We start from the raw sequence: 13,701 nt of genomic DNA on the forward strand, positions 1-13,701 counted from the left end.
ACTTTCTCTCTTCCTCCTCGTTCTCTCCCCTGTCCCTGTCAGCTGGTGAACAAAGGTCCCAGTGGGATCAGCCACACAGTGCTGCAGCTCAGCTGTCCTCTCAGTGTTCAGGGCCAGGGTCTCCTCTACCCCCTGGAGATGTCTACTGAGGGACCCCTCAACTGCACCACCAACCACTCCATCAACTACCTGCAGCTCAAGGTGAGCTATCAATTACTGGCATGTCTTTGGATGTATGACAAGGAACACTTTTGTAAAGGTGGAGCAGGTCTCAAAAACAAAATCTCTCACGGTCAACATATTCACTCACACACACCACACACACCACACACAGCCTTCTCAGGGTCACATGAGGCTCATCTGTGAGTCTAGAACACTTCAGAGAGACAGGCACTGTGAAGATATCCCAAAGGTTATAATTCAGTGTGTGATTAACAGTCTCAGCTCTCCACACCCAACTTCCTCCCAGCCTAACCAGCCCCACCCAGGACACTAGCCTTACTGTCACTTTGATCTCTCGGGTCTTCCCTCAGCCCAGCACAGCTTGATTAACCACTTCTGTACCGATACTCACTCATCTTCTCCATTTAATGTTTGGCTAAAACCCAGCAGAAAGGGACCCCAGGGTTCACATGCGCACATGACTCTGGTGTAGTCGCTTGTTTGTGTCTAGAACTTCTAAATGTACAGATGCTGAGATGGGCCCGACGTGGTTGTCCATTTAGCGGTGATCTGTACAAAGCCATGTGGATGAGACCCCACATGCACTAGATTCAGGATGAGGATAAGACCCCACATGCACTAGATTAATGATGAGGATGAGACCCCACATGCACTAGATTCAGGATGAGGATAAGACCCCACATGCACTAGATTAATGATGAGGATAAGACCCCACATGCACTAGATTAATGATGAGGATAAGACCCCACATGCACTAGATTAATGATGAGGATAAGACCCCACATGCACTAGATTCATGATGAGGATGAGACCCCACATGCACTAGATTCAGGATGAGGATAAGACCCCACATGCACTAGATTAATGATGAGGATAAGACCCCACATGCACTAGATTAATGATGAGGATAAGACCCCACATGCACTAGATTCATGATGAGGATAAGACCCCACATACACTAGATTCATGATGAGGATAAGACTCCACATGCACTAGATTAATGATGAGGATAAGACCCCACATGCACTAGATTAATGATGAGGATAAGACCCCACATGTACTAGATTCATGATGAGGATAAGACCCCACATGCACTAGATTAATGATGAAGATGAGACCACACATGCACTAGATTAGTGATGAGGATGAGACCCCACATGCACTAGATTAATGATGAGGATTAGACCCCACATGCACTAGATTAGTGATGAGGATAAGACCCCACATGCACTAGATTAGTGATGAGGATAAGACCCCACATGCACTAGATTCGTGATGAGGATGAGACCCCACATGCACTAGATTAGTGATGAGGATAAGACCCGACATGCACTAGATTAATTATGAGGATGAGACCCCACATGCACTAGATTCATGATGAGGATGAGACCCCACATGCACTAGATTAATGATGAGGATGAGACCCCACATGCACTAGATTAATGATGAGGATAAGACCCCACATGTACTAGATTAATGATGAGGATAAGACCCCACATGCACTAGATTAATGATGAGGATGAGACCCCACATGCACTAGATTAATGATGAGGATGAGACCCCACATGCACTAGATTAATGATGAGAATGAGACCCCACATGCACTAGATTAATGATGAGGATGAGACCCCACATGCACTAGATTCATGATGAGGATAAGACCCACATGCACTAGATTCATGATGAGGATAAGACCCACATGCACTAGATTAATGATGAGGATAAGACCCACATGCACTAGATTCATGATGAGGATAAGACCCACATGCACTAGATTCAAGATGAGGATAAGACCCACATGCACTAGATTCATGATGAGGATAAGACCTACATGCACTAGATTCATGATGAGGATAAGACCCACATGCACTAGATTCATGATGAGGATAAGACCCACATGCACTAGATTCATGATGAGGATAAGACCCACATGCACTAGATTCATGATGAGGATAAGACCCACATGCACTAGATTCATGATGAGGATAAGACCCACATGCACTAGATTCATGATGAGGATAAGACCCACATGCACTAGATTCATGATGAGGATAAGGATGGGTCACTAACATCAGTCTCTATATTGACCTAATGGGTGGTGTACTCTTCTCTCATGGGTGAGGTCAGTGTGGGTGAGGTCAGTGTCTGTAATGTATTGACCTAATGGGTGGTGTACTCTTCTCTCATGGGGGAGGTCAGTGTCTGTAATGTATTGACCTAATGGGTGGTGTACTCTTCTCTCATGGGTGAGGTCAGTGTCTGTAATGTATTGACCTAATGGATGGTGTATTCTTCTCTCATGGGTGAGGTCAGTGTCTGTAATGTATTGACCTAATGGATGGTGTACTCTTCTGTCAAGGATGAGGTCAGTGTCCGTAATGTGTTGACCTAATGGGTCAGTGTCTTCTTTCCCTCTGTGTCTCCTCAGCTCCAGCAGACTTCCACAGAGCAGCCACCCCTACTTGTGCCTGGTCAGGATCACCACATCGAGAGGAGAGAAGTCCAGAGAGACCAGCTGGCAGAGCACACTAACCTGGTGAGGCCATACACAATGACAGACTGATGGATGGAGGGAGAGAGCGATGGAGAAAGCTAATGCTGAAATTAGTTATTAGGGCAATGACCCTAATTCAACATGCTTTTAGAGTGATAAGCAGGGCTTTTTTTTTAACCTCTGATTGTTAAGGACTGTTTCCTGTTGTCAAATAGTTAAAATAAACAGGACAAGTGGATGGTAGAGACCAGGGGCTTTTCTTTGGATATAGATCTGAGCTGGAGAGTTGAACCTCTGCTTCTATGTTCCTCTGATTCACCTGGAGCCATGGCATGTTGTTAATCTGGGACGGTGGCTCTGGCCTGGTCCTGCTCTTAGATTAACCTCCTGGGTTTGGCTAATGAGGTATGATGTAATTAAGAGGGAGTGGTCAGAGGGCGTGGGGTGGTGGTGGTCCCCGCTTTGGGGATTAACATTAAAGGGCTGCAGGGAGACGGGGTGGAGCTTGGGCAGTAAGGGCATGAGAGTAGGGGGATCTGTGGGACCAGGGGAACCATCTGGGCATGATGATCTGGTTACATGCTGACCACACCACTCGCGTCGCGTGTGCGAGCATTGCAAAATAAATGTACACATACATGTTATTTAATCATTGCACCCACACTGCTCGCTCGCGCCAACGAGTGTCTGCGTTGCCTAGCGCTAAAATAGAAGTCAGTTCTATTTGTGGCGCTGAACGCGGTGCAAGTCCGACCTGACCCCAAATGAATATAACTGGTTCCGAGTTTTGATATTTTGATAGTTTTGATATTTCAACCTGTGTGTCGTGATCACGTTTGTGGTGGGGGGACAAAATCAATTTGCGCACGATGGGACTCACGCGTCCGGTTTGGTCATGGTGTTAGTTGATAGACCGTGGTGTTGTTAGTGCAGGCACCCTGCCCTGGCACACACTGGCCCAACTGATATAGCTTCGCTGTTGTTATTTTACTACTGCTCTTTAATTATTTGTTAGTTATTTCTTTATTTTTTACTCATATTTTTTACTTAACTCTTATTTTTTCTTAAAACTGCATGGTTGGTTAAGGGCTTGTAAGTAAGCATTTTACTGTAAGGTCTACACCTGTTGTATTCAGCGCATATGACAAAAAATATTTGATTTGATTTTGATTTGACCCAAACAGTTGCAGGACCAGCTATCTCTCCCTCTGTTTTCCCTCTCCTTCTGTCTGTCACTACCTGCAGCACTGAAGAGGTCTTTGTCCCCCCGTCTGTTGCTCTCACCCACCCCTCGTTTATCAAGCCTGCCCGATGACACGTTTCTAGAAAGTCTTCCATTCTTTGTTTCACTCTTAGCGCTTTAGTTTTCATGCTGACTTGGAACGAAGGACAGACGTTTTTGTTGAAAAGGTCTTTGAATAGAAATACAAAAAGTGTGTTAGTTTTGTTCAGCCCCTCGATTGAATCTGGTTTTACTAGGTTGTCTGATAAATGAGGGAGACCTCTCTGTATGGCTGGCCTCGTCCTAGAAGACCTGTAAATAGACACACTGTCAGCTGAGCTTGGTCTCTAAACTGCTATTAGTACAATCCAGAAAAATGAAGGTGTAATTATTATTTACACTCATATCACACAGTGGCTGTCATTGTACACTTCAACACAAACACACACACCTGTATTATATAGCCAGTCGCTGCTGTTCTACTCATTGTGGGAACAGCAGCTATCCTCCCAGCCCCCATCTCCTGCCCTTGACCTAGGCCGCCCCACTAGGGAGGATAGGGGGACTAATCGCTGAAGCATCTTTGGCACTGGACCATATCCATATGGACCATTTCCCCAGGCCCACCAGGCTCCCTCAGCCCCCCCCCCCAGCCCCCAGGCCCACCAGGCTCCCTCAGCCCCCCCCCCAGACCCCAGGCCCACCAGGCTCCCTCAGCCTCCCCCAGACCCCAGGCCCACCAGGCTCCCTCAGCCCCCCCCAGACCCCAGGCCCACCAGGCTCCCTCAGCCCCCCCCCCAGACCCCAGGCCCACCAGGCTCCCTCAGCCCCCCCCCAGACCCCAGGCCCATCAGGCTCCCTCAGCCTCCCCCAGACCCCAGGCCCACCAGGCTCCCTCAGCTTCCCCCAGACCCCAGGCCCACCAGGATCCCTCAGCCCCCCCCAGGCCCACCAGGCTCCCTCAGCCTCCCCCAGACCTCAGGCTCCCTCAGACCCCCCCAGACCGCAGGCCCACCAGGCTCCCTCAGCTTCCCCCAGACCCCAGGCCCACCAGGCTCCCTCAGCCCCCCCCCCAGACCCCAGGCCCACCAGGCCCACCAGGCTCCCTCAGCCCCACCCCCCAGACCCCAGGCCCACCAGGCTCCCTCAGCTTCCCCCAGACCCCAGGCCCACCAGGCTCCCTCAGCCCCCCCCCAGACCCCAGGCCCACCAGGCTGCCTCAGCCCCCCCCCCCAGACCCCAGGCCCACCAGGCTCCCTCAGCCCCCCCCAGACCCCAGGCCCACCAGGCTCCCTCAGCCTCCCCCAGGCCCCAGGCCCACCAGGCTCCCTCAGACCCCCCCAGACCCCAGGCCCACCAGGCTCCCTCAACTTCCCCCAGACCCCAGGCCTGGGGTAAGGGGAGTCCTGTCTACCACCAAAGCACTAACAGTCAGTTTTTGGAGGTTTACAACGAAAGCGCCCAGCTCCCATGATGAGGATTTCATTAAGATTGTGTATTCTAAAAAAGTGGGCGGGTTTCAATAATAATGTTGGATGGCGGTGAGCGTCGACTGCGTGCTGCATTTTTTGTTTCATGACATTCCCTCAATCTCTTTCTAATTGGAAGCAGCCCTGGATAGGGATCATAACATTGAGCTCTTTGTTATATTTGTTTGGCCTGCAGTATGGCCTGCAGAGTTAACGTTGCCTTTACTTTTTTTTATTTTTTGGGGTATTGAAAATCATACACTCTGCATTTCAATATACCCCAGTATACCGCCCAAGCCTACTATCCACCTCCTCCCTCTCTACTGACCTCTGCACCAGTTTATAATTCATGCATTTAGCTAACTATTGTTAAATTAAGCCTGATAGAATGACAAGTTACCTTTGTTTTGTAGCTGTTTGGTTTTTCTTGGTGAGGACAGCAATAATAGATTGAGCATGGCATATCTCAAATCATGGCATATCTTATGTCATCTGTTTAGCATTAATACTCTCCCTCTCTTCCCTCCTCTTTCCCCCTCCCCCTCCCTCTGTCTAGTCCTGCTCTAACGTGGAGTGCTGGACACTGCAGTGTGACGTGGGTCTTCTGGAGAAGGGGACCAGCGCCATCCTCAAATTGCGCTCCCGCATCTGGGCTGAGACCTTCATCGAGGTACAGTATGTGTGGACTGGAGATCAAACCAACCACTCTGCATAGTCAAACACACATCACTTGTCTGAGTTGCTGGGCCGAAGAAAACTATACAGATGATCTAGGACCTACACACACAATTGCTCCACAACACACCTTTAAAGTGGAACTGGCAACGTTTTAGCAACATACAATCTGTTCATATACACCCCCATGAAGAATATTACACCTTACCCCCATGAAGAATATTACACCTTACCCCCAGGAAGAATATTACACCTTACCCCCAGGAAGAATATTACACCTTACCCCCAGGAAGAATATTACACCTTACCCCCAGGAATAATATTACACCTTACCCCCAGGAAGAATATTACACCTTACCCCCAGGAAGAATATTACACCTTACCCCCAGGAAGAATATTACACCTTGCCCTCAGGAATAATATTACACCTTACCCCCAGGAAGAATATTATACCTTACCCCCAGGAAGAATATTACACCTTACCCCCAGGAAGAATATTACACCTTACCCCCAGGAAGAATATTACACCTTACCCCCAGGAAGAATATTATACCTTGCCCCCAGGAATAATATTACACCTTACCCCCAGGAAGAATATTACACCTTACCCCCCCCCCCCCCCCCAGGAAGAATTATACACCTTACCCCCAGGAAGAATATTACACCTTGCCCCCAGGAAGAATATTACACCTTGCCCCCAGGAAGTATATTACACCTTTTTTTATAAAATCTGAGAAGCGAACACTTACATCTGGTCAATTTCATGTTTTCATACTTTCATAGAATGTTTGGGAATGACATAGAGTAAGGCATTTGTGAAAATGTAAATAGCAATATAGAATGGGAAAGCTGCCATGCGTTTGGACAATTAATAGACATTGCAGTAAATATAACCTAATATAAAACAGTCTTGTCCAGGGTTGCGTTCAGTACGTTTTTACGTTCTGGAACGTTCAATTGAATGTAAACGGTGCTGTTCTGAACGACCAGTTGAAAAACGGGGAGGTTGTGGGTTGGGGAACTCTGTCAGCATGGTCACTGCCCTTTAAAAACATCACTCATTGCTTCAAGCCACACCCACCAAACGAAAGCAAACGTACCTCAGTATGTTCAAGAACGTACAATAATGTTTTTGGGAAACGTGTCATTCAGTACAAACCGTTTCGCAACGTAGAAAACGTACAAGGGAATTGAACACATCTCAGGACGGGACTCTACACAGACCGGTGCGCCATAGCCAATCAGAGCTACAGTTGGCCTATATGCAAATAAGCCATTTTACACACGGGCCTGCCATCATTCACTTTGTACTGGATTATGTATTTACAGGCAGTAGCAACAGCGCTACTTTAGATCATTAGGAAGCATTTGCCAAAAGCCACCTGAATGGATTTCTGCAGAAATACCACGGGAGTCCTCTTACATTTGGGAACTCTGCAGTCTTATTGATCAAACAACCATGAACAGGTAGGCTCTCTCTCCCTTAGACAGTTGCCTATGATCAACAACTGTTAGCCAGAGCGAGATGTGTTAAAATCTAACGAGGGAACAGTAGATAAACCCTCACAAAATTACACTGATAAATGATGGGGAATAGTAGCCTGCTCGCCCTTCAGCAGCTTGCCTGCCAAAGCATGCTTGTCCCAACCAATGGCGTATAATAAACCCTGGGTTGCTGATACTATGCATTGGCCATTGAGAGGCTTTGAAGCCACTGGTCGGCCATATTGGCACTTCCTAGTCCTCCATATGGATTTTTTATTTATTTAACTAGGCAAGTCAGTTAAGAACAACTTCTTATTTACAGTGACAGCCTACCAAAGGCAAAAGGCCTCCTGTGGGGAAGGGGGCCTGGGATTAAAAATAAATACAATATAAGTATAGGACAAAACACACATCACAACAAGAGAGACAACACAACACTACATAAAGAGAGACCTAAGACAACAACATAGCAAGGCAGCAACACATGACAACTTAGCATGGTAGCAGCACATAACACGATACAAACATTATTGGGCACAGACAACAGCACAACGGGCAAGAAGGTAGTCAACAATACATCACACAAAGCAGCCACAACTGTCAGTAAGAGTGTCCATGATTGAGTCTTTGAATGAAAAGATAAAGAGATAAAACTGCCCAGTTTGAGTGTTTGTTGCAGCTTGTTCCAGTCGCTAGCTGCAGCGAACTGAAAAGAGGAGAGACCCAGGGATGTGTGTGCTTTGGGGACCTTTAACAGAATGTGACTGGCAGAACGGGTGTTGTATGTGGAAGATGAGGGCTGCAGTAGATATCTCAGATAAGGGGTAGTGAGGCCTAAGAGGGTTTTCTAAATAAGCATCAACCAGTGGATCTTGCGACAGGTATACAGAGATGACCAGTTTACAGAGGAGTATAGAGTGCAGTGATGTGTCCTATAAGGAGCATTGGTGGCAAATCTGATGGCCGAAATGGTAAAGAACATCTAGCTGCTCGAGAGCACCCTTACCTGCCGATCTATAAATTATGTCTCCGTAACCTAGCATGAGTAGGATGGTCATCTGAATCAGGGTTAGTTTATCAGCTGGGGTGAAAGAGGAGTGATTACGATAGATTAAACCAAGTCTAGATTTAACTTTAGCCTGCAGCTTTGATATGTGCTGAGAGAAGGACAGTGCACCGTCTAGCCATACTCCCAAGTACTTGCATGAGGTGACTACCTCAAGCTCTAAACCCTCAGAGGTAGTAATCACACCTGTGGGAAGAGGGGCATTCTTCTTACCAAACCACATGACCTTTGTTTTGGAGGTGTTCAGAACAAGGTTAAGGGAGGGATGAATAGAATTCTACAGTATTTCAACAACAAATTACTTTTTTATTTTTTATTTAACCAAGTCAGTTAAGAACAAATTCTCAATTAAATGTTTCAAGGACAAAATTACATTTATTTAAGTATTGTCTGGTTGTAGTGGGGACAGTAACAGAACTCTCTAAAAAGAAACTTGAAGGAAAATGCTTTTATATTTATTTGTTTATGTTTAGCTCACAATATAATTTCAAAGTATGCATTAAGGTGTCTGTAATAGAATAAACGTGTCAAACTAATGTAGAGATTAATAAATGCATTTCTATAGTTTCTAAAATATTGGTTCCAAGATGGCTGGGAGGTGGCTTCAATACAGCGCTCCCTGTCAATCATCCAGGGTAATCCAACCCACGTTTTGACAACTGAATGGGAACTTGCCTGCCTGCCCTCCCATTTGATTGACATCAAAGAGAGATGCCAACTGTGGATGAAAGTCGTTCAAGTTCAGCATAGCTAGCTAGAAAAGTGATTAACAGTTCTTGCTAGCTAACCAAATGACACCTGCATCTCTAGTTGTAGCCACCCAAAAAATTATATGGTAGGAAAAAGTCGGCCATTCACTGACTCGTCCAATGACATGATATCCTCCCAACAGCTAGCTAGCTAACATTAGGCACCATGCTTTTAGCTTGCTAAATAAATAGCTACTGTACATAAACAGACAAGCTAGCCTATTAGCCACGCTATGACTGACTTGTGGTCATTGGCCTTTTATAGTTTGATTCTGCTGACATTCCCAGCCTTAGTTACATTTGTGTTTTTTGTCAAAAATATTGAGTCAATGAAACTGATACAGTGCATCCTGAAGGGCTGGAGGCAGCAAACAATGTACCAGGCCAGCTTTACAACATGATAGCAATATTTGTTGGACTACCAAGAAATGTATTGGTGAATTAGCTATATTAATCATGCATTGAACTGCATCCATCTATTCTGCCAACAATGCTTTACTTGACATCATTACATTTTTTGTCAAATAGAAGCTATTATTAAAACCTCTTTATAAAGTTGGTTTTGTAGCATAAACTGAGAATTTGATATTTGTGACTGATATTCTGATTGTCTGTTTGTTTCATATCTGCAAAGTAGCTAAAACACTGTCTGTTCCACTTTAATTAGGTCATCAAAGAATGGATCTTAGTCAGGTTCAGATGTGGAGATGAAAGCAACCGCCAGAACTACTGGTCTTGTCTCCTCTCAAACTCACTACACATGTAGACAGTTTCTACCAGATGACAATGGCACTGACAGCATGAGACGGAACGTCTCAGTTTGTGTTCTGTCTGTAGGCCTATCTGTCTATTCACATAGCTGTCTGTGTATTTTCTCATGTCAAGATTTGGCTGAGTATAAGCAGAACTATTCCTTTAAGTAGCTATACAAAGAAAACACCAAGACTTAAAACCTCAAATTGGAGAGTGTCAAATATGAATGACCAGTCAGACTCACACACGTGATTGTATTGACTAGATGTTTGTATTAAGACTCAGATATTTGGTGAAAATAAACGGAAAACAGTAGCTTACAGAGTGAATAATTAAATTGTAATTTCAATAGTTCTGTGAGCGTATCGTTTGTGTGTTGGTCTAGTCTCTGTATTAGGTATAGCAGAGCTGGAGGGTATCAGTCCACAGAAGCCGTTGTGCGAAAGACCTTAGTCGGGGGTTAGTTGGGGGGGAAATTTATTAGTTGGGGGTAACGCCTTCTCATAGGATTGGAATGTCAGAGGGGTTTTGTGAGAAGAGCCAGCCGGTCTGAGGTTCATCAGTCTCTGTAGCACATTACTGCCTCCTACTGGACATGAGTCAAACAGGACTCATCACTAGTCCACACATGGCCAGCACTCGTACAAGTTGCAGTTTGCCTTTCAAACACTCCTACACAAATTATTTGAAAAATCACAATGGATATCCAATCTGATCCTGTTGTTTTGTTTCCGTTCTCAGAGGGCATACAAGGGGTACGCGCTGGAGTGCCTGGCAAGGTTCAGCGTGGTCAAGATGCCCTATGCCATCTTGCCCAAGGAGGTACCGAGTGGATCTAAAAAGGTAGCTGTATGTTCAGTGCACTCATGTCAACAAACTTCTCTACAATATTAAAATATTGTTAGTTTTGCATTACCATACAGTTAGTGGTTAAATTGGGATTTGGGAGGTGGGGTTTCTAGACTGGGGGCGTGCCCGGGAGGATTTAATATAGTAGCCTAAACAATCTATACTGACAAAAGCACATCACAGCATACTACAGGTTGTGGAGGGACCATGTGAAGAGGATATTATTTTCGTGCACAGAATGTGATGAGCTGAACAATTGAATAGATAGACAACCCTATAGTAAAATAGTTTAACTTTGCTGTTGCTTACTTGTGTTGGTAAAAAAAAAGAAAAAAAAGTAATTAGATAATTCGAAATTCTCATAACCAAAGTTACAGGGTCACAGCTCTGCCTGGATCTCATTTGGATCATAGGTGTTGGGTCTCGGACTCGGTGGGATCCGGCCTAACTTAACCCCTGTATATAGTATGCCCATGTTTCATTCAGCAGCTGTTGGGAAAATGCAGGAAGCCTGGAATCGAGGCTATTATACAATGCCTTCGGAAAGTATTCAGACCCCTTGACTTTTTCCACATTTTGTTACGTTACAGCCTTATTCTAAAATTGTATTAAATAGTTTTTTTCCTCATCAATCTACACACCACCCTATAATGACAAAGCAAAAACTTGTATTATTTTTTATTTTTGCTATTTTATTCACAATAAAATACTTATTTACATACTGTAAGTACTCAGACCCTTTACTCAGTACTTTGTTGAAGTACCTTTGGCAGTGATTACAGACTTGATTCTTCCTGGGTATGACGCTACAAGCTTGTCACACCTGTATTTTAGGAGTTTCTCACATTCTTCTCTGCAGATCCTCTCAAGCTGTGTCAGGTTGGATGGGGAGCATCTGCACAGCTATTTTCAGGTCTCTCCAGAAATGTTAGATCGGGTTCAAGTCCGGGCGCTGGCTGGGCCACTCAAGGACATTCAGAGACTTGTCAAGAAGCCACTCCTGCATTGTCTTGGCTGTGTGCTTAGGGTTGTTCTCCTGTTGGAAGGTGAACTTTCGCCCCAGTCTGAGGTCCTGAGCGCTCTGGAGCAGGTTTTCATCATGGATCTCTCTGTACTTTGCTCAGTTCATCTTTCCCTCGATCCTGACTAGTCTCCCAGTCCATGTCGCTGAAAAACATCCCCAAAACATGATGCTGTCACCACCATGCTTCACTGTAGGAATGGTGCCAGGTTTCCTCCAGACGTGACGCTTGGCATTCAGGCCAAAGAGTTCAATCTTGGTTTCATCAGACCAGAGAATCTTGTTTCTCATGGTCTGAGAGTCTTTAGGTGCCTTTTGGCAAACTCCAAGCGGGCTGTCATGTGCCTTTTATTGAAGACTGGCTTTCGTCTGGCCATTCTACCATAAAGGCCTGATTGGTGGAGTGCTGAGAGATGGTTGTAGTTCTGGAAGGTTCTCCCATCTCCACAGAGGAACTTTAGAACTCTGTCAAAGTGACCATTGAATTCTTGGTCACCTCCCTGACCAAGGCCCTTCTCCCCCGATTGCTCAGTTTGGCTGGGCGGCCAGCTCTAGGAAGAGTCTTGGTTGTTCCAAACTTCTTCCATTTTTAAGAATGATGGAGGCCACTGTTTTCTTGAGGACTTTCAATGCTGAAGCAATATCTTCTTACCCTTCCCCAGATCTGTGCCTTGACACAATCCTGTCTCGGAGCTCTACGGACAATTCCTTCGACCTCGTGGCTTGGTTTTTGCTCAACTGTGTGCCTTTCCAAATCATGTCCAATCAAATTGATTTGCCACAGGTGGACTCCAATCAAGTTGTAGAAACATCTCAAGGATGATCAATGGAAACAGAAGGCACCGGAGCTCAATTTCGAGTCTCATAGCAAAGGGTCTGAATACTTATGTAAATAAGGTATTTCTGTTTGACTTGTAATAAATTAGCAAAAATATATAACCTGTTTTTGCTTTGTCATTATGGTGTATTGTGTGTAGATTGCTGAGGATTTTTTATTTATTTAATCCATTTTAGAATAAGGCTGTAACGTGGAAAATGTGGAAAAAGTCAATGGGTCTGAATACATTCAGACCCATTGAGTCGCTGTAAGTGGAGGTCATGACTAAATGTGCTCCCCCTCTTCAGGTGGTGACCCCATTGGTGTGGAACAAACAAGACAGCCAATACTCTGTGCCCTTGTGGATCATCATTCTGGCCATACTGGCTGGGCTTCTGCTGCTGGCACTGCTCATCTACGTCCTGTACAAAGTGAGTGGTCAGGATAGCGGTGATGTTAATGTCCGGCAGAGTGGGCAATTCCCATCTCTTAACTTCCCATATTTTCCTTTAGAACTTTATTTTTAGAATGTGAAATGTCAGAATAATAGTAGAGAGAATCATTTATTTCAGCTTTTATTTCTTTCATCACATTCCCAGTGGGTCAGAAGTTTACATACACTCGATTAGTATTTGGTAGCATTGCCTTTAAATTGTTAAACTTGGGTCAAACGTTTCGGGTAGCCTTCCACAAGATTCCCACAATAAGTTGGGTGAATTTTGGCCCATTTCTCCTGACAGAGTAACTGAGTCAGGTTTGTAGGCCTCCTTGCTCGCACACGCTTTTTCAGTTCTGCCCACACATTTTCTATAGGATTGAGGTCAGGGCTTTGTGATGGTCACTCCAATACCTTGACTTTGTCGTCCTTAAGCCATTTTGCCACAACTTGGGAAGTATGCTTGGGGTCATTGTCCATTT

The 13,701-nt window shown here is 45.2% G+C and overlaps 1 protein-coding gene across 1 annotated transcript in view; it reads left to right on the top strand.

Annotated features, from left to right (window-relative positions):
• Nucleotides 1–13,701, top strand: part of LOC139557592 (integrin alpha-5-like) — an 86,508-nt gene that overhangs the window by 68,523 nt on the left and 4,284 nt on the right. The window contains exons 25-29 of the mRNA XM_071372596.1: nucleotides 43–201; nucleotides 2,612–2,719; nucleotides 5,925–6,038; nucleotides 10,838–10,939; nucleotides 13,092–13,214. Of these exons, the coding sequence (XP_071228697.1) occupies nucleotides 43–201; nucleotides 2,612–2,719; nucleotides 5,925–6,038; nucleotides 10,838–10,939; nucleotides 13,092–13,214 (606 nt within the window). The remainder of the gene's footprint in view (nucleotides 1–42; nucleotides 202–2,611; nucleotides 2,720–5,924; nucleotides 6,039–10,837; nucleotides 10,940–13,091; nucleotides 13,215–13,701) is intronic.

Source organism: Salvelinus alpinus, chromosome 28 (assembly GCF_045679555.1).
Source record: "Salvelinus alpinus chromosome 28, SLU_Salpinus.1, whole genome shotgun sequence".
Taxonomy (NCBI): domain Eukaryota; kingdom Metazoa; phylum Chordata; class Actinopteri; order Salmoniformes; family Salmonidae; genus Salvelinus; species Salvelinus alpinus.